Source organism: Talaromyces atroroseus (genome assembly GCF_001907595.1).
Source record: "Talaromyces atroroseus strain IBT 11181 chromosome Unknown scaffold_15, whole genome shotgun sequence".
Taxonomy (NCBI): Eukaryota; Fungi; Ascomycota; class Eurotiomycetes; order Eurotiales; family Trichocomaceae; genus Talaromyces; species Talaromyces atroroseus.
This window is the reverse complement of record NW_017971447.1, coordinates 549,534-568,801: the sequence shown is the minus strand read 5'-3', so window position 1 is coordinate 568,801 and position 19,268 is coordinate 549,534. Positions and strand designations below refer to the sequence as shown.

Sequence of the window (19,268 nt, the reverse complement as noted above, 5' to 3'; positions counted from 1 at the left end):
CTCCATGAGACATTCCAGGCACGTAAAGGTGATTTGTCGGTACTTGCCACTTTGTCTCTATTGGATGGCGGTCTAACCAAAACAAGCCTAGTCGCCGCGCTTTGCCAGTGTCTGATTGACCCAACACTTGGAGGATGTCCAGGGCAGCGTGCCGGTTTTCGGCCTAGCTTCTGCTTCTAGAATCGCAGCTTAATCTTATCGTTCCGCCGGCACAATCAAGGCACCAAGGCACCAACGGGCGTTCCACAAAAAAATGCTCGCTTCCCCTCCGATAACGAACGAACCCCCCTTTTTGCACCGGCTCTTCTCCTTCCAGTTTCCACCGTTGTTGCTTTGCATGTTCCAGCGTCTGCTTCCAATTCGCCGCCATCGCATTCGCTTTAGTCATCGGTCCATTTTGCCATGCTGCATTGTATCTCGCCGTCGCTTTGACTGTAGCCGCCAGAGTCGCGATTCGCGATAGCTGCCCACCACCGCGGTCACCGCTATTGCCGCTGAGCTGGCCGTGGCAGCATCTTGGGAATTTTTTTTTGCCCTTGTTTTTGATATCTTGCTATATAGGAGACTATCCCTGTTGAGTCTCGACATTTTTGTCCATCTGCTCAATTGCAGCGTGTAGAGAGCCGACGACAAAAGTAAAAGGAAGAGCAATGTCTGTCATCGATACTACCAAAGACCTGTCGGCGCTGTTCAGCGACCAAGCCCGGGCGAGTCCGCAGGCCGTCGCGCTGGAGGACGGCGACAGCGTGTACACCTATGCTGCGCTGGATGCCGCGGTAGACGCGCTGGCTGCGCGACTGCGCGGCTACGGCGTGGGCCGCAACACGCAGGTGGGAGTGCTCCTGCCGCGCTGTGCGCATTACGTGATCGGCTGTCTGGCCATCTTACGCGCCGGCGGCGCCTTCCTTTCGCTGGAGCTGGCCTACCCTCTGGGTCTGCTGGCAGAGGTCATCGACGACGCCGCCCCGGCCGTAGTCCTCACGCATGCCTCCGAGCAGTACAAGGTCGACAAGAAAACACCCGTCATTTGCCTGGACAGCCCACCAACGGATGCCAATGGCTACTCGAAGGACCCTGGGCCCCTGCCTGCAGACGACGACTTAGACCGGCTGGCGTTTGTGTCCTACTCGTCGGGCACAACGGGCAAGCCGAAGGGCATTGCCAACCCTCACCGAGCACCCGTGCTCTCATACAACCTGCGATTCCTCGTGCAAGACGTCAAGCCCGGGGACCGCGTTGCTTGCAATGTCTTCTTCATCTGGGAGATCATACGTCCGCTGCTGCGTGGAGCTACTGTTGTCGTAGTGCCTGACGAAGCCAGCTACGACCCGGACGCGCTCGTAGACCTTCTTGCCGCCAAGCGTGTCACCGAGACTCTAATGACTCCGACACTCCTTGCCACTGTACTTTCTGCCAATCCCGATATCAAAGTTCGCCTGCCGGAGCTGCGTGTCCTATGGCTAAATGGCGAAGTCGTTACTACAGATCTAGCTGCGCGAGCCATAAAGTCACTCCCGCAGACACGCCTGCTCAATTGCTACAGCGCGTGCGAGACCCATGAGATTGCATGCGGCGATATTCGCGAAATGTTCGATGAGAATTCCGTGTATTGTCCCGTTGGCCCGCCAGTTGACCCGAAATACATATACATCCTTGATGATCAAGGCCAAAGAGTTGCCGACGGCACCACTGGGCAACTCTTTGTCGGCGGGCAAATGCTGGCCTGGGGATACATAAACCGCCCTGAAACCACCGCCCAAGCTTTTGTGCCTGATACTTTTAATCCAGTCGCCGGTGCTCGCATGTATAAAACAGGGGATCGGGCACGTATTCTCGAGTCTGGCGTCCTCGAAATTAGCGGACGTGTGGGAACCATGATCAAATTGCGTGGCTATTCTGTCGTTCCTGGTAAAGTTCAGAATGAGATCGTTAAACATTTGGCCGTCAGCAGTTGCTGTGTCGTCGCTCGTGGAGATGGTCTGGAACGGCAATTAGTTGCCTATATAGTGCCTGACCGAGAGACTTCAAAGGACCGCGAGCTTGTCAAAATTGATAACTATGGCCGCAGCCCCCAAGCACGTCGCATTCTTGCGTCTTACCTTGCACATTATATGATCCCAACACTCTGGGTTGAACTGGATGCCTTACCGACCAGCGAAGTTTCCGGAAAAGTCGATCTCAAGCTTCTTCCTCCTCCACCTACTCCTGGTGCCAACGGCAATGACAGGCACGCCGTATCAGACTCAATCAACCCCAAAGATGTGGCCGCTCTGTGGGCTGCAACTCTCAAACTTCCACAGTACGGTATCCAATCTGAGGACAACTTCTTTGACCTCGGTGGACAATCTTTGTTACTTGCCGACCTGTCATCGAGACTCTCGAAAGCTTTTGGTTTCCGTGTGCCTATCGCTCGGCTGGCAGAAATTCCAACGCTTGACGGTCACCTTGCTGCAATTCTGGCGGCACGGGATGGCCACACCGCAGCTATACAGGCAGATCTTCCTGCCATTTTAAGAAATGATTCCACGCTGAAGGATGATATCAAGCCACCCAAGGCAACCATATGTCCTATCAATACGGCAGACACTGTGCTGCTAACAGGTGTTACCGGATTCCTCGGTGCGTTCCTTCTCAGCGAGTTACTTGAGAGCACCAACGCGGAGATTATTTGTCTTGTTCGTTCCAGTGACCCAGAATCTGAAAGCAGACCGCAAGCCATCTCAAGAGTTCGTAAAAACCTTCTGGATCTAGGCCTGTGGCAAGATTCAATTATGGAACGAGTAGAGATCCTGCCGGGAAATCTGTCCCAAGATCGGTTCGGTCTTCTACACGAAGAGTTTGAAAACTTAGCATCTCGCGTTCAGGTGATAGTCCATGCGGCAGCCACCGTTAACCTTGTGTACCCATATGCCGCGTTACAGAAAGCTAACGTTGAAGGAACAAGAGAGATAATTCGCCTCGCGTGCAAGCGCGGCGCTACACTGCAGTATGTGTCTACCAACGGGGTCTTGCCACCTTCTGGTGAGATAGGTTGGTCAGAGGATGCCATTCTTCCTGTGGAGGAGGTTCCCGAGAAGATTCCGGATGGCTACGGACAGACCAAATGGGTGGCCGAGCAACTCGTTTTGGAGGCCGGTCGCCGTGGACTGCCGGTGAAGATTCATCGAGCAGGTACCATCAGTGGACATAGCGTGACTGGCGCCTCTAACGCATGGGATCTAATCTCTGCAATAATCGTCGAATCGATTAAACTTGGCTATGCCCCGGATGTGGATGGCTGGCGAGCTGAGATGACACCGGTGGATTTTGTCAGCAAGTCCATTGTTCATCTTTCTTCTCAAACAGCGGGAAACCAAACGATCTTCCACCTAGGAGATCCTGACCCTATTAGTATGAAATCAGTATTCGACAAACTCGAGCAGCTCGGCTATCCAACGAAGCCACTGGTGTGGAATGAGTGGGTGGCACTTTGGAATGAAAGGCGCGGCACTGCTCAAGGTGGGGATAGTGCCTTTACAGCCGATATTCTCCGAGGCAGCATGCCAACCGTGGATTTTCTACGAGACATTATAATTTTAGACAACAGCGCAACTAGACCTTTCCGTGCTGCCGTTGAAAGACCAAAGATCGATACTCCGCTGCTTGACACTTATACTCGTCATTGGTTTGCTAGAGGCTGGTTGCAACGACTTCCTCGCAAGAGTGCCGGAAGCTTGTCCGCTAACTCCAGCAGTAAATCACCATTAAGCGGACGTGTCGCAGTGATCACCGGTGCATCATCTGGAATTGGTGCTGCTGTGGCCACTGCCTTGGTTGAGCAAGGTTGCCATGTTGCACTTGGCGCTCGGCGCTTGGATGCTCTGCAAACTGTGAAAAACAAGTTCGGTGCCAATGGTGGCAGATGCATACTACGAAAAACCGATGTAACAGACAGGAAACAGGTCGAAGAACTTGTTCGTGCGGCAAATGATGAACTTGGAGCGGTTGATATTGTTGTTGCATGTGCAGGTGTTATGTATTTCACCATGATGGCGAATGTACATGTTGAAGAGTGGGAACGCACTGTAGATGTCAATTGCAAGGGTCTCCTCCATTGCCTATCTAGTACAGTGCCGGGAATGCTTTCCCGTGGCAGCGGCCATATCGTTGCCATTTCATCAGATGCAGGCCGTAAAGTTTTCCCGGGACTGGGTGTGTATTCAGCCAGCAAGTTCTTTGTTGAGGCAACATTACAATCATTGCGTTTGGAAACAGCTGGGAAGGGCTTGCGTGTGACAAGTGTACAGCCCGGGAACACCGCTACGGACCTGCTCAATATGTCATCAGATGCCGAAGCCATCAAGCAGTATGGTGAGCCCTCAGGGGCACAGATATTAGATCCGAAGGACGTCGCAAACGCCATCGTTTATGCGCTATCTCAACCATCACATGTTGCTGTAAATGAAGTGCTGATAGAGCCTAGAGACGAGCCTATATAGATGCTCCACGACATGAAGAATTTAACTTTTAGATTCTTAAATATGTTGTCAATCGAATTTATCATATTTCTCCCTGTTCCAGATCTCGCGTTTCCAGAGGTATATTTAACGATGAATATTTAGTTTGGCATTTGTGATTTGACAGGGAAATGGAACACTTAGAACAGTCTTGAAGAAGCAAATATACACCTCTCTCTGATGGAAGAGCTGATTTTCAAAGCATCTTGTGAACTTTCCAAGGCGGGAATCTGGTTCTAGGTGCATATTTTCTAGAGAATATTAGCATAAACAACATACCGTAGTGGAATTAATCACTCTCAATCTCCTGCTTCTCCCGGGGCCAATGCTCAATTGTCACCGCGTCACCAGTCAACCTCACGTCGACCACAATCGATCGCTCCACATTCAAAGCCAATTGATAGTCACCAGGATACACAATTTTATTGCCATTCTCATCGACACGTGCCATTGCGCCAATAGGTACGGGGATAACGAGATTCACTGATTGCCCTGGCTCAATGGTGGCCAATCGATCGAATCCAACGAGCCACTTGTTGGGGTAGGGTGCAGCGCCGGCGTTGCTAGTATTTGCAAAGAGCATAGCGGAATATGGCGATGCAGTGTGTCCGGTATTCTTGATTGTCGCGGTGAAATTGAGAAATGGAACGAGCTCGCCGTGTTCGTAGCCTGCTGGACGAGGAGCAGTGAAAATATCTGAGATGTCAAAGGATGAAGATAATAAAGACCTATGCACAGTCTCCTCGAACTTTGTATAGAATAAACCGTAACCAAATTCATAGACAGGCTGGCCCGTATACCATATGTATGTCTGGCCAGGATTGGATGCACCATTTGGCCGGAGATTCATGTCTGTGGCTGGGAACTGAGTTGCATATTCAGCTGGATATTGTGTTGATACGAGACGACCCGCTGGCGCACGTTTTCCGGACAAGATATCAAAAATTGCCCGACCACCAGACTGGCCGGGATATCCACCCCAAAGGAGAGCGTCTACTTTGGAGTTCTTCTTGAGCGAGGATGAGTCAACTTGCCCACCTCCCATCTGAAGCACAACCAAGGGCTTTCCCGACTCGCCGAGTTGCCTTATAAGCTCGAGTTGGTTACCTGGCCAGGTAATATTCATACGGTCCAGGCCTTCAGCTTCTATAGTGTTGTCAATTCCCCCGAGGTAAATGACAACATCTGACCTTTTGGCTGCAGCAAGTGCATCAGCAAAGCCGGCCGTTGATGTATCTGAAATATTTGTTCCCAAGGCGTAATTGACAACATAATCGGCATCGATGGCGGCCTGCAAGGGACTGATCAAGTAAGGAGGTGTACCGTAATAATTTCCTTGAAGCTGAGTAGTAGCATTTGCCCAGGGCCCAATGAGGGCAATGCTCCTAGTATTCTTGGACAGTGGTAGGAAATTTTTTTCGTTTTTGAGCAGGACAATGCCCTCCACTGCTGCCTCATAGGAAATGTTCCACGCGTCTGTGGTCACAACATCATCCCACTCTAGATGACGATATTCGCTCTGGTTACCGTCGAAATACCCGAGCTTGACGAGATTGGAGTAGAAACGGACCAGAGAACGCTCCACTTCTCCCCTGGTAATTGACCCTTCAATAAAGGACTCATTCAAGTACCACGGGAAAGTTTGTCCGCAGTCTATGTCGGTACCCGCTCTGAGTGCATCTGCAGCAGCAGCAGATTCATTGCTGGCATAGCCGTGAGGATTGAAGACGTTGTAGACAGCGTCACAATCGGAGGAGACGTAGCCATACTCCGTGAAATCCCAACTATCTCGCAACAGAGTCTGAAGGAAGAAACTATTAGAGCAACTAGGAACTCCGTTGACGGAATTGTAAGAGCACATAACGCTGCGTGCTTTGGCATATCTTGATGCGGCCAGAAACTGAGGCGTATAGTATTCAGACAAATCCTGTTGGGTGATGATGGCGTCAAATCCTAGCCGAGAATTGCCGCCCCAACTCTCTAGGTCGTATCCTGCAAAATGCTTAGCTGTCGCGGCAATTTTGAGATGGTCCGGATCAACACCGCCTTGAAGACCTGTAATATATTCGTATGCATACGAGGCCGAAAGAAAACCCGCATCTTCGCCTGGAGTCTCTTGACCACGGCCCCAAAGCGGGGTCCTAAAGCCATTTATATTCGGAGCATAACCATCAAGTCCGTAGCGACCAACATTGCTGAAGGCACGGGCTTGAGTTGCAATGATGCTTGCAATTTGGTTGATCAGGGTGCGGTTGAGAGCTGCCGTAGACAAAATGGGCATTGGAAAGGAGGTTGCCCATGTCCATTTGTCCCCCGACGTTGCAACGTTTGCCCGGTCAAGTCCATGCAAAGCTTCGCTCCAAACCTGATACGGAGGTAAACCAAGTCGAGGAACTCCCGGGCCGCTGTTTTGTGTGTTGTTAATCAACTCTTCGAGGGTAAAGAGTGAAACGAGAGCTTCTGCACGTTCGACATAGTCCGCTGATGAGCTGCAAACTAACTTGTTCTTGAGTGGCCCATTATCACAGTCGGGAAAAGACAAGTTAAAAGTTGCCAAAGTTTCCGGAAAGAGGTCTGGCTGAGCTTGAGAGGAATAATTCACATAGGTCTGGTTGTCCTGCGCCAGTGCTAGACTGGGCAGCATTGCCCCCAGCACGGTTATGCATTGTGCAGCGTTAACCATCATGTGAATAGTTCCTGCCACCTAAAGGTAAAAAATATAGAATAGGCTGCCAACTCATAATTCATTCTTCTCTTCTACATCGGCAGAAAGAGTGGAACTTATAGGTACTTCTTCCCCAACGGTTATATCATTCTTTCTCAATTCCTGCCCACTACAACCGTATCTGGTTGTAGTCTGCAGATTCAACCCCACTACTCTACTCTGTTCTCTTAATCTTCACGGGTAATTAAAAATTCATGGCGCATGACTATCATGTCACTGCAGTGTTTTGTCAGACTGGATCCCTATGCATTTAGCCTGAATACCCCCTCAAACTCTCGTAGATCCCTGCAACTAGGGATTTAATAGAACCTTGCTTTTGATTACGAGAAATGGAGAAATCCTACCTAATCAAGAAAATGCGGGGTCAATCTAGATTGCTGGGATCTCAGGCTTACGAAAATTACCAAAAGAGGAAATTTCTGAACCCCGGGAAGGCCCCCAAGGTCTTTCTCAACGACGTCGATACGTGAGAGGGCTAATAGACGCAAAGGTCCCTAGTCAATGTTGAGTAACATTATTGTTCGGCAGGAATTTATGTTGCACTCCCTTTCCAGGTGTTGGGACGAAATGAAATCTCGGAAATGCTCCGTGTTCAAGTCAGGTTTTCCAAACCCTCGAACAGTACTGATATTATCTAGCCTAAAAGCTTCTGTATTATCGACGCAATGACCGTCAAATCCATATTACATAGTAGAGTATATGCCAGGAGTGTAGACTCTGACAAATCCATGAAGGAAATAGTTGCTATTAAATCGACCTTGGAGATGGTTAGGTGCGACTGATATGATATCGCAAAAGAACATAATTAGACATTGTGGGCCTTTGACATTGTATTGGAACGTACCAGATCCTTGGCTTAAAACAAATATAAAAATATCTATTGTACACAGAGAAGTTTTTCCCTCGATATATGCTCATATCATAAATATAGCAATACTATTTACGCGTCGTATGAACGTGATAGGCCAAGAAACTCATTGTGGTGAACCACGGAACTTGATTAATTTGGAATCTAGAAAGGGGTAAATGTCGGCATAATTCTATACGATGACTGGAGAGGGGCACGCATCCGGTCGTCTGGGTTGCGATAATTGATAGCTCGGAGATACTCCGAAGCCTTCTGGATAGAAGGCAGGAATTCAAGGAATCTATATTTATCCTCGTTAATAATCACGGTACGTGACTCATAGGTATGGCCTACATTGACTCCATCATGCCAATGGGGCCGCGTTCGGTCATCTCCCTGGAGATCGCATTGGGCAGGTATTCACAAGGCAATGGCTCTTCCGCGAAACCACTTGCGACCACAGTGCGCATTATTTGCTCTATTCCAATTTCATAAGTGAACAGAGTTGTGAATAACGAACAAGGTGATACTCACCAACTAACCGAGGATCGGCTGCTTTCGAAGCTGCCAATTCGGTTAAAGGCACTGGTCTGGTCGCCTGGGCAAGCAGAGTGAAAACGTTTAAGTCATGAGCCACTTTGACGGCCATCAAAGCACTTGGCTAGAGTTTTCCACTATCAATATCTAGATACTTATAGTCTCATCGGGATATCTATGTCTTACTAAGTATGATAGTCTCAGGATTGCCTCTCGTGGACGGGCAAGCGCCTGTGCCAAGTGTAACGCCTTCTCATGAGCGTTGGCCCGGGACTGCTCAGGCCCCGTGGATTCAAAGAGATCCAGTGACCTTTTGATTTCTCTCTGTAGATTCTGCGCCAACTGGATATTCATGGTGGGTGCCTGTAATTTAAAGAAGAATGGTTCTTTCAACAAGGAAATGAGGTAGCTAAAATGTCTACAGCCGGCAAGGGGAGTTGTTTGAATTATAATGTGTAGTTGCCCGTGGACTTTGAGAAAGGAAATATCACGCTTCTCTGTGCTACAAATCAGAATCCTGGTTCAAGTCAACCCTGTAAGGCCATTTGCCGCTTTGAGAAAGCATTGATATCATTCGTGACTCAGTTGCACCAGGATTCTTTTCTAACAAAGGTGACAGATCGACGCCTATTAGATGATTTTTCCTGTTTCTAAGAGTAGATTCAAGATTGAATGGATGAAGGATTTGCCATCTACGGTTCTGACGAAGCTTAGGTTTACTATAAGATATGAGAAAACGGTTTTTATGTATCCAGATGACGTATTCGACGACTTGAAACTGATGATCAATGTTCCACCCAGTAACACAAATTATCCAGTCAAAATAACTAAGTTAACATTGGTTGGTTATTAAGATTTTATATGTTATGTTAACCTCGGCTGTAATGAGAGTGTTGTATGTAGAGGAGCGCTCTGATTGGTCAGCTATTAATTATGTAACCAACTTGCCTAGCCCGCTTGGATTCCTTTCTGATGACACACGCGAACTGCTTGTCTCAAGGATCAAAATCTGCAAAATTACGAGATAGATCAGTTGCAGATGCGCTGGAGATGACTGACAGGTCGTCTACTAATACGGATGCTGGATCAAGCAGAGGTCCTAACCACATCTCGTGAGTTTTAGCATTCGGAGAAATGTGCGTCGATAATCTTCAATTTGTTTTGACAGAACATCTAGGTGTGAGAGATGCCGGAAAAGAAAGGTGGTTTTGCGTTCTATAATGTGCATCTCATATGAACTGACCGGTTTGTTACTGCAGGTCAAATGTGATCGCTCCCGACCATGCATGCAATGTATCTCGGCAAACGTGGAGTGTACCAATGTCGATTCCGTGAAAAAGAGGTACGACCTGACGAGTCCATTCAATAACGAGGCTTACCATAGTGCTTTTTTTTTCTAGGCCAATATCAAGATCCTACGCTAACGCGTTGGAAGAGCAAGTCGCTTCTCTCGAAGTCTTCATAATGAACCTGGCGAGTGCTAGCCACATGGAGCGAGAACAGATGCTTGCAAACTATCAGCAAGCATCGGTCGATCATCTGCCACGGCTGACTAGCAGTCCTGAGCCTTTCCAGCACTGTGGTCCGTCAAAGGGATCCTTGCTGAGAATGAAAGAAGGCACTGCGTCTCAATTCTTTGGGGAGTCAAGCTTCTATCCAATCATCCCTTCTGTCGACGAAGAAATGGACGAGGATCTACGACCTTCTCGAGAAGGCTCAAAACTAGAGGTCCAGCAAACATCATGCAACGCCGATACTAGTCCGGAACACGTAAGTGATATTGTATCATCTCGCCAGCTCACACCACAAAGTGTGGTCAGTCAGCAAGCCATGTCGGCCTTCTTTCAGCACTGTTATTATTACCATATGGTTCTCTACCGAGAATATTTTCTTCGCGATTATAAAAAGGGCAAAGGCCCATATTATTCAGACCTTCTATTTTATGCCATGGCATCAATGGGCGCCTTGACTAGTAACGATGATAGAATTCGCGATCTATCGGACATTTTCTATAATCGTGGTGAGACCCTTCTTTATGGCGGAGCACTAGATTCGCCGGATATTACCACAATTCAGGCAGTCTTACTCTTGGGGCAACGTGACGTTGGATGCGGAAAAACAACAAAGGGCTGGCTTCTGACAGGTTGGTTTTGGTTGAGCATCGTTAATGTATACTACGGCTTACCGGTAGAGATTTACAGGCCTTGCTTTCAGGATGGTACACGAGATGGGTCTTCATCTTGACCCAAACCACTGGAAAACGGCCCACGACTCCGATGTTGGAAGAGAAGTCCTTAGGCGCGTATACTGGGCATGTTTTATTGCAGACAAGTATTTCGCTATCTTTGCTCCTCCATGTCGTCCCCATTAATGCTAACTAAATACAGGCAGCTAAGTCTCTACTTTGGACGACCGCCAGCCCTCCATCAGAGTGAAGCCGACGTGCAAAACTCTGTCCGCATAGCATACCCTGTCGACTGGGACTCTCTGTTAAACGAGTTTATCGAGAAAGAAACATCTCGGACCAAGTACGAAGATGGAATAGCATTTACAAGCTGTTTTACCCAGCTAGCAAATCTGTCCAAGATCGTCCATCGCATGATTACGGAGGTCTTTGAATACCGGAAGGTTACTGATACGAGTATTTCGGCTGCGTCAAAGAAATCAATTCATGTTGCCTTAACAAAATGGTTGACTGATCTTCCAACCAAACTGCATTGGAATCAATGGCTGAAGGGTGTGGTTCCTCCATATGTACTTCATCTTCAGTAAGTTTTTCCTTGACTCCGATGGATGATAACAACATTTACAGATTTAGTATGTATTACCACACGGTTTTGATTATCTTACATCGGCCGCCACGACAACTAATGTCTGATCGTCTTGTCACCTTCCAACAGGGATTTGAGATTTGTGAACAGTCTCTAAGTTTGATTATTCAACTTCTTAAAGTTTACTCAAAGGACTACGGCTTTGATAATCTTCCCATGACATTCATACATACCGCCGCGACTGCGGCAAGCATTGTGCTGCTGAAGTTACACGTACAGGGCTTATCTAATGACCTCAACACCACGGTGCAGCAGCTCGAGCAGATATCAAAGGCTATTGACAGATTTGCTGGAACATGGACGGCAGCCTTGCCCATCCGCAGTGCGATAGATGATGCTCGACAAAAGATTAGTAGGAGCAATAATACATTGCAGGAACCGACGTCTTTCGATTGGGAAAACCTAATGACGTTGGACTGGTATGTTCAATACTGAGTGCACTTAATCAACATAACCCAAGACTCTGCCTAACGTTTGCGATAGGCAAGTCGACCCACGCCTGCAGGCAAGCTTTCACTTACCTCTAGCTGGGTCTGATAATAACATTCTATGCGATTCAACCATTTCCAATTGAAGAAAAAGAGTCGATTTGTTACTATATTTTACTTCTGTCTAGACCTACCAAACCTTGAACCTGCAGTCCCACCCATCCCATGACACCGGTCTTGGGACCGCAATTTATGTATTCAAAGTTCGCTTCTCCTTCTTTGAGAATAGCAACCTCTTGCCAAGTCATAAACCTTCTGTCATCGCCGAACCTCTTGCTGTGTTTCATAGATCCACTGAAAATCTCCAAATGTGACGGATGCCGACTCGACCACTTCTCCAGGTCTGCCCAGTTTCGATGAAAGCCCATAACGTCAGTCTCTCTTACTGGCTGCTCCTCTGCCTCGATGACCTTTCTCCCCATTCTTAGTCCGATGGAACCCGTTTCTTCAGGATTGTCCCACAGATACTTCATACCGCGCATGAGGCTTTTCTGGAGGTCGCCTTCGTAGGCTTCACGTTCCTCTGCACTGCACTCCTCCCATCGTTGGCCAGAGCGGATGTGACACATGTTGTCGTAATTTGTTCCGGAAAGGCGTTGTCCAAAGCCCACGGGTTTGGTACGAGGCATGATATGCTGAGGAGGCAACGGGAAGAGGTCATGAGAGGAGGCGGAGAGCCGATCTCTACCAGCGCCCCAGTATTCGGTGTAATCATGCGCTGGATGACTGACTCCTGGCAATGCCGCTAATCCAGGTTTGTAGTCAAGTCGAAAATAACTCGTTTGCAGCCGCTGCAATGGAACGGTGAATTGCTCACACCAAAGTCCGATATGCCGTTTGGACTCCCCCAAGCTTTGCCAGAGGCGAAGCAGATTGATCTGTTCTAATTTGGCGATGAATTCGGCGGGCTGTGTCCAATGGGCGACCCAGAGCTTGGATCCGGGCATGTCGTTTCCAGCGGTCAATCGAAAAGCTTCAGTCACAGCAGGCCGATTGGCTTCCTCATTTAGCAGCTGCTCAACATGTCGTTCTGCCGTAGTTCGCGCTTCCTCGTTTCCTCCGTGAAACTGGACTCCCACGTAAAGCGTGCACACTCGGTCCACCTCATCTGGGAATCTGACAGTCCACCGATGCTTCTTCACTTGATGGCCAGGTGGTCTTTTGGGCGAGTGGTTGCGTTTTTCATCGGCCGGTATTGACATCTTTAAACACAGTTGCTATGTCTGGTTTGAATGAGAGGCGGAGATGGACTAAAAACAAGTGGGCGGAAGTACTAAATGGCATGTATCTAGTTAGGTTCCAAAAGTAGACATGAATGAAGAGTAATTTGTATAGCTGGTTACAACTTAGTTGGCTCCTCACCAAGCCTGCTGATCCTATGTACCACAAGGTATGGTACTTGTTGACAGCGTGGTCTTTCGGAGCACACTTTCGGACTTCGCACCGTGCTGAAATAGGATGGCTAGACTGCAATCGTCGCGGTCCTTCGTTCGATCATTCCCATTATCCGCAACGGAGTCCCAACTCCGACGTCCCACTCCTAGACTGGCAAAGCACGCATTGTCTCTACAGGAGCCAGTGGTTTAAAATGCCACTATTACCATCTCGAACAAATAATTTGTTGTTCACATCCTGCAAACTATCTATTGAAGCGTTTCATATCCGGCAATTTGAACAAAAAACAAAAAAATGGCGTCAATAAAACCAGATCACACAGTAGCTTACAAGAACGTGGGCTCCCTTGAAATTCCAATGGACATTTATTTGCCGGAAAAGGCAACAAACGCACCGGTCTTGCTATGGTTTCATGGTGGTGGTTTGCTGTACGTTTGACGTTCATGCATCCTTAGATGTTATCAGTTCTTGCATTGACTTAAACAGACAAGGACGCCGCGATTTGATTGCGCCTCATATGCGGCGTGGTGTACAAACTTACGGCTTCGTTTGTGTCTCAGCTGACTATCGTCTGACACCACAAGTTAGCGTCGGAGAAGTCTTTGAAGATGTGAAAGACTGCATTCAATTCATACGTAATGATATCTCAGCCATCCTAGGAGAGGGTGTCGTTGATGGGTCTCGTATTGCCGTGTCTGGAAGCTCAGCAGGAGGATTTCTCACTCTTCTCGCTGGTCTCTACATCGATCCCAAACCGCAGGTTATCATACCCATCTACCCGATCACGGATCCTCTAGGCACTTTCTTCACAACCCCTCAGCCTGCACCAAATGGACGGTATTCTGCAACTAAAGAAGAAATGGCGCCGTATCTCGACGTCAACGCACCACCGACGGTCAACTGTGGGAAAGTCCCGGATGATCCCCAAAGCCACATGTATGTTTACATGTTGCGAACAGCGAGTCTAGCGCAGCTCTGGGGTATAGGAGAGGACGAAAGTGCTGCAGCCCCTTATCGGGTATCACGCAGAATTTATGAGCACGGCTTGCCTCCGGCGTACATTTTGCATGGAGATGCAGACACAGCCGTTGGCGTGGAGCAGTCAGATGAAGTAGCCGGTGCAATGATGGGATGTGGATTGACAGTCGAATACGAACGCCCTCATGGTGAGGACCACTTTCTGGACAATGGAGACGACTACCAAAATAAGCGTCTCTATGAATTCATCATGCGATATTTGTAAGGTTTCAGCCCCCTGATTAGGGAGCTTTTCAACAAAAGATAGGGTCTGGCATCTCATGATTTGGTCTCAGTAGGCCTCTACTTAGATAGATTTTAATATGTCTGTAAATTTATCGATAAAACAGCTACAAGGCTAGTCTCCGTGGCATTTTGCGTTTCTTCGCATTGTGTGACCACTACATATGTCACTGAAGTTGTACTTATTATTTATCTTTAAGATCATTTGAGGGCGAAAACCTCACATAATAAACGAGAAAGACTATGCTCTGTTTGAATTGTAGAAAAGCGCAGATCCATCGGTATTCAGACATATGTACACTTTGACAGTGTCTCAGGGCTAACGATAAAAACGAACATCGAGGGAATTATAGAACAGCAAACTCCTCAAATTTCTCATCAACCTTTATTAACCTCCCTCTAGAATTACAGTTGTCCACTTAAACTGACTTGGGAGTCTATAAATACCCACGCTTATTTTTCTAGTGCATCTCAACAAATCAACAAAACACCGAGATTCTCACCTGTACATCTCCTAAACACGGTATTGCTTGGTGGTAAATCAAGGAAGTCACAGAATGGCAATAGCTTCAATTTCAACATCCACATTTTTAGGCAACCCCTTCACCGCTATACAGGTCCGTGCCGGTTTTTGCAGAAACCATTTTTCGTACTCGCCATTCATTTCCGCAAAGTAGTGCATGTCTGAAAGGAAAACCTACTACTATGTCAGCTTCTAACCCAAGACTGCAAGTACTATTACTCTCGCCAAAAAAAAGAAAAGAGAAAAAAAGAGAAGATCTTACCGCCACCTTCACTACTTTATGAATCCCACTTCCAGCCTCCTCCAGAATCGTCTTGAGGTTTCTGATGCATTGTTCTGTCTTCTCGGCAATTGAACCGGAGGTTAATACTCCATTTGTATCCATCGGAAGCTGCCCTGAGCAGAAGATCTGACCAGCTGCCTGGAAGGCCTGACTGTACGGGCCAGCAGCTGATAAATTTGCTGTTAGGGCCATAAAGCTTCATGTCAAGAGATATTATGCATCTAAGACTTACGCGGACAAGCGTCTTTGGTGAATATTGGGGTCATTGAGCAGGATAAGCCTGTTTTCCCAGGGCCCTGCTCGGGGGGCGAAAGGTGTTGTTGGTGCTGTTTTAACCTGAGAACTGGGTCAGCCATAATTCAACAGAAGGCAAATCAAGCTTGGATTGCCCTCCAAAGAATTAATATTGCTTTTGGTGCACGTTCTAGGCTAACTATATTCGAGATCCCATGTACGAGGTGTATTTGCGCATAAGTGACTTGTCTTGAGTACTTAGCTGGTTTAGGAGTGTACCTTGCGGAGGTTGAACACCGAGAAATCGGAATTTTCCATACATCCATCCAGAAACCTTCTGTTGACTGTATTACAGTGCGTATAGGAGACAAACGGAGACACGGTGGATCGCTTCGGAGTTGGTCCCCCGAGCGTCTCCCACTACTAATTCACCGTCCAAGCAAAGGTTGTCTGTACCACGCGAAGATACGAGTCTGTGAGATAATGGAGAGGTCAACCAAAGTGTGCAGCATAGTTTGAAGATAACAGATGATATGATCGCCATGTATGCAAAGATAAGGCTACTACTATAAGACTCTCTCAAGTAGACCGTACAATTGCGTTTCTTAGTTAGAATGTAACAATATAGACGGCATTGAAGTTTCTCTTTACTCTGTCTGTTTCAAAATGATAGGCGAAAACAAAAGCGATGGCGAAGGAAATGCCCCCAGGCTTTCACTCGAAAATGGCGGTTCAGAAAGCTACCAGATCGACCCAACGCAGGAGAGAAAGCTCCTGAGGAAGCTCGATTTGACATTCAACCCAGTTTTTATGTTTGTCTATCTGACATGCTTTCTTGATCGTAGTAACATCGGTAATATAGTCGTCTTCCTCACCCAATAACTGCTTTAATGACTGACAAAAAAATCTGGCAGGGAACGTCAAAGTTGCCGGCATCATCCCGGATATCCACACCAATACTACGAGTTTTGCAACGGCGATTTCGATATTCTATGCAACCTACATTGTGATTGAGATTCCTACCGCAATAGCTATGAAGTTGGCAACGCCTCAACTTCTATTGTCCGGTCTCTGTGTCGTCTGGTCGGTAACTACACTTTGCACGGGGTTCATTCAGAGTATTTCTGGGCTCTATGTTGCACGCTTGGTGCTGGGTCTCTGCGAAGGCGGCCTCATGCCATGTCTGAACCTCTATTTGTCAATGGTCTATAAACGAGATGAGCTGGCAACTAGAACTGCGTACTTGTTCGGTTGCGCTGCTCTCTCCGGTGCCTTTGGTGGTCTTCTTGCCTACGGGCTGCTACAGATGGATGGGATGTCAGGATATGCTGGCTGGAGGTACGTTTGATGAAAACACACTTGAAAATATGGTGCGGATATTTACAGCTCATCCTAGATGGGTTTTCATTATTGAAGGCGTGATGAGTGTAGTCATTGTACCAATTATTTGGTTTGGACTACCAAGCGATCCCAGCAATGCGTTTTTCCTGAATTCGTCCGAGCAGGAGATAATGAGAGTGCGCGACGCGCAGAGAGCGGAATATATGGGAAGCCAGGAGTTCAGTTGGCAGGAGGTTAAACTCGCGTTTTGCGATCCACAGATATACATCAGGTACTGCCTACCATGTCATGTTCAGCTCGTGAATATCCATATAAAAAGATGGAAAAGTAACAAAGCCATAGCGGCGTTATTCAGTTCTGCCAGGATATCCTCCTTTACGGATTTTCCACCTTCCTCCCATCAATCTTAAAATCCATGGGCCACGATGAACTCCACTCAAATTATTTAACAATCCCGGTCTATATCTGGGGCGCACTTATATTTGTGGCTGTTGCTCGTATCTCAGACAGGTGTCGGGTTCACGGCGTAGTAAGCTCTTGCTCATCCTTTTTTTTGTGGTCGTTCTAATCCATATATACAGGCTATATTAAGTACCAATACCGTCGGCATTGTCGGGTATATACTCTTGCTGACAGTAAATACGGGGGGTGTGCGGTATTTTGCCACGTTTTTATGCGTTTCGGCCGTCTACGTTGGTCCTGGTCTCAATCTTGCGTGGTTAAATGCCAATAACGCACCCCACTACAAGCGAGCAGCAGCAATAGGGATCCAGCAGTCAATTGGCAACTCCGCTGGTATAGTTGCTGGCCAGATCTACCGCACTGCTCCCTATGTTCTGGGCAATGCTTTCTCCCTTGGTGCGTTATGTGTGTCGCAAGTAACGATTGTTACGCTCGTCCTTTACCTCAGGAGACAGAATACTGTCAAGCAAAAGATAGCAAGCGGCTCTATGGAAGACCCAAGCCAGGAGAGGTCTGGGGACGCTACTTTAGACTTTGTATACCATCTTTAGCGTATTATGGGAAGGGAATGACTTCGGATTTCTCTGCCATTAAACACAACTCCAGAGAGGCGCTGGACTGGGAGGATTTTGTTTTCATAGTTCATTGGCTTACCAGTACATACCTAGCTGTAGCCCAAAATCTTCCGCAGTTGAACCTTTTAGCATAAATTTGTATAATATACAATATAAATACAACCGACGATGGTTATCTTTCTTCCTGGGAAAGTATAGTCCGCACATGTACAGCCCTGGTTTCATTGATTTCACTTTTGAACCAGGTGTGAGATTGCAATGCTCATATTTATGCTCCATTATTTCGGTTTTCGTCCTCCAATTGGGCCTTCACAATGTCGAGCTTGAAATTTCGGTAAAGAATCCAGTCCTGTGCAATTTGACTTGTTAGATCTACTTGTAGGCTGCTGCGATGCAATGACTTACCAGTAGCCGTAGCGGTAGGATTGCAGCGAGCAAACGAAGAAGGCGTGCCATAGCTCCTTCCCATATCTCGGGGCTGACCTGTGGCCGCATCAACTTCGTGACGACATTTGTAGCATAGGCGCCTGGCGACATTCCATTTGCATTGCCTTGGTACTTAATATCCTCCATAATCTTCTTGATGGGAAGATAGAGGGACGTCTCCGGGGCGTGGAGTCCGTGATGCAGAATGTTGCTCTGCACATAGCCGGTGACAATCTCGATCACGTCTATACCGAGCGGCTTCAACTCCTAGTGGTCTATTAGAATAAAGCAGGGCTACCTCATCGATGGAATAAGCATACCAGTCGGAGCGTCTTAGTATACTGACTAAGAGCAGCCTTGGAGGCGTTATATGGCCCTTGCCATACGACTGGTATGTCTCGAGTTACGCTTCCAATCTGCACAATTCGCCCGCGAGGCGAACAACGGAGGAGCGGTACGAAAACCTGACAAAGCCGCATGACAGCGAACAAGTTGACTCCAAACAGCTTTATGACCTCTTCTATTTCCAGATCCATTGCGGTTGACGCGTAGTGTGTCCCCGCATTGTTGACCAGGTAATCCAAACGACCACCTGTGCGCTTAGACACAGCATCATATAGTTTTTCAATACTTTCTAGATTATCGAGATCAAGTGCAAAAGCTTCGATGTTGTCGTACTCGCGTGTTAGCTCGCTGAGGGATTCAACGCGTCGTGCTGTGGCGAGGACAGTGACTCCCCTGGCTGCAAATTCGATTGCGAGCCCTTGCCCGATCCCACTGCTGCAGCCAGTGATGAGTGCAAATGAGGTCGTCTGCATCATGAGAAAGATGAACAGGTGACCGCG

At 47.7% G+C, this 19,268-nt stretch overlaps 9 protein-coding genes across 9 annotated transcripts; 4 read left to right on the top strand and 5 right to left on the bottom strand.

Moving 5' to 3' along the window:
- Window positions 1–650: 650 nt before the first annotated feature.
- Window positions 651–4,478, top strand: UA08_08771 (hypothetical protein; the record flags this gene model as incomplete). The annotated part of the gene is made up of 1 exon (XM_020263671.1): window positions 651–4,478. The coding sequence occupies one exon, from the start codon at window positions 651–653 to the stop codon at window positions 4,476–4,478; it is 3,828 nt and encodes a 1,275-aa protein (XP_020116102.1).
- A 307-nt stretch (window positions 4,479–4,785) lies between these two features.
- Window positions 4,786–7,179, bottom strand: UA08_08770 (putative exo-1,4-beta-xylosidase xlnD; the record flags this gene model as incomplete). The annotated part of the gene is made up of 1 exon (XM_020263670.1): window positions 4,786–7,179. One exon carries the CDS (start codon window positions 7,177–7,179, stop codon window positions 4,786–4,788), a length of 2,394 nt encoding a protein of 797 aa, XP_020116103.1.
- A 1,054-nt stretch (window positions 7,180–8,233) lies between these two features.
- On the bottom strand, window positions 8,234–8,959 carry UA08_08769 (hypothetical protein; the record flags this gene model as incomplete). The annotated part of the gene is made up of 4 exons (XM_020263669.1): window positions 8,234–8,369; window positions 8,423–8,546; window positions 8,603–8,729; window positions 8,792–8,959. 4 exons carry the CDS (start codon window positions 8,957–8,959, stop codon window positions 8,234–8,236), a joined length of 555 nt encoding a protein of 184 aa, XP_020116104.1.
- An 866-nt stretch (window positions 8,960–9,825) lies between these two features.
- Window positions 9,826–12,010, top strand: UA08_08768 (hypothetical protein; the record flags this gene model as incomplete). The annotated part of the gene is made up of 6 exons (XM_020263668.1): window positions 9,826–9,947; window positions 10,006–10,748; window positions 10,807–10,936; window positions 10,993–11,373; window positions 11,418–11,855; window positions 11,920–12,010. 6 exons carry the CDS (start codon window positions 9,826–9,828, stop codon window positions 12,008–12,010), a joined length of 1,905 nt encoding a protein of 634 aa, XP_020116206.1.
- A 21-nt stretch (window positions 12,011–12,031) lies between these two features.
- Window positions 12,032–13,126, bottom strand: UA08_08767 (hypothetical protein; the record flags this gene model as incomplete). The annotated part of the gene is made up of 1 exon (XM_020263667.1): window positions 12,032–13,126. The coding sequence occupies one exon, from the start codon at window positions 13,124–13,126 to the stop codon at window positions 12,032–12,034; it is 1,095 nt and encodes a 364-aa protein (XP_020116205.1).
- A 487-nt stretch (window positions 13,127–13,613) lies between these two features.
- Window positions 13,614–14,562, top strand: UA08_08766 (hypothetical protein; the record flags this gene model as incomplete). Its single annotated transcript, XM_020263666.1, has 2 exons — window positions 13,614–13,747; window positions 13,806–14,562. The coding sequence occupies 2 exons, from the start codon at window positions 13,614–13,616 to the stop codon at window positions 14,560–14,562; spliced, it is 891 nt and encodes a 296-aa protein (XP_020116202.1).
- Window positions 14,563–15,129: 567 nt separating this feature from the next.
- Window positions 15,130–15,741, bottom strand: UA08_08765 (hypothetical protein; the record flags this gene model as incomplete). The annotated part of the gene is made up of 3 exons (XM_020263665.1): window positions 15,130–15,276; window positions 15,365–15,564; window positions 15,618–15,741. The coding sequence occupies 3 exons, from the start codon at window positions 15,739–15,741 to the stop codon at window positions 15,130–15,132; spliced, it is 471 nt and encodes a 156-aa protein (XP_020116201.1).
- A 544-nt stretch (window positions 15,742–16,285) lies between these two features.
- Window positions 16,286–17,973, top strand: UA08_08764 (hypothetical protein; the record flags this gene model as incomplete). Its single annotated transcript, XM_020263663.1, has 5 exons — window positions 16,286–16,472; window positions 16,534–16,957; window positions 17,016–17,231; window positions 17,303–17,489; window positions 17,542–17,973. 5 exons carry the CDS (start codon window positions 16,286–16,288, stop codon window positions 17,971–17,973), a joined length of 1,446 nt encoding a protein of 481 aa, XP_020116204.1.
- A 292-nt stretch (window positions 17,974–18,265) lies between these two features.
- UA08_08763 (hypothetical protein) lies at window positions 18,266–19,241 on the bottom strand (the record flags this gene model as incomplete). The annotated part of the gene is made up of 3 exons (XM_020263662.1): window positions 18,266–18,346; window positions 18,403–18,690; window positions 18,744–19,241. The coding sequence occupies 3 exons, from the start codon at window positions 19,239–19,241 to the stop codon at window positions 18,266–18,268; spliced, it is 867 nt and encodes a 288-aa protein (XP_020116203.1).
- Window positions 19,242–19,268: the final 27 nt, after the last annotated feature.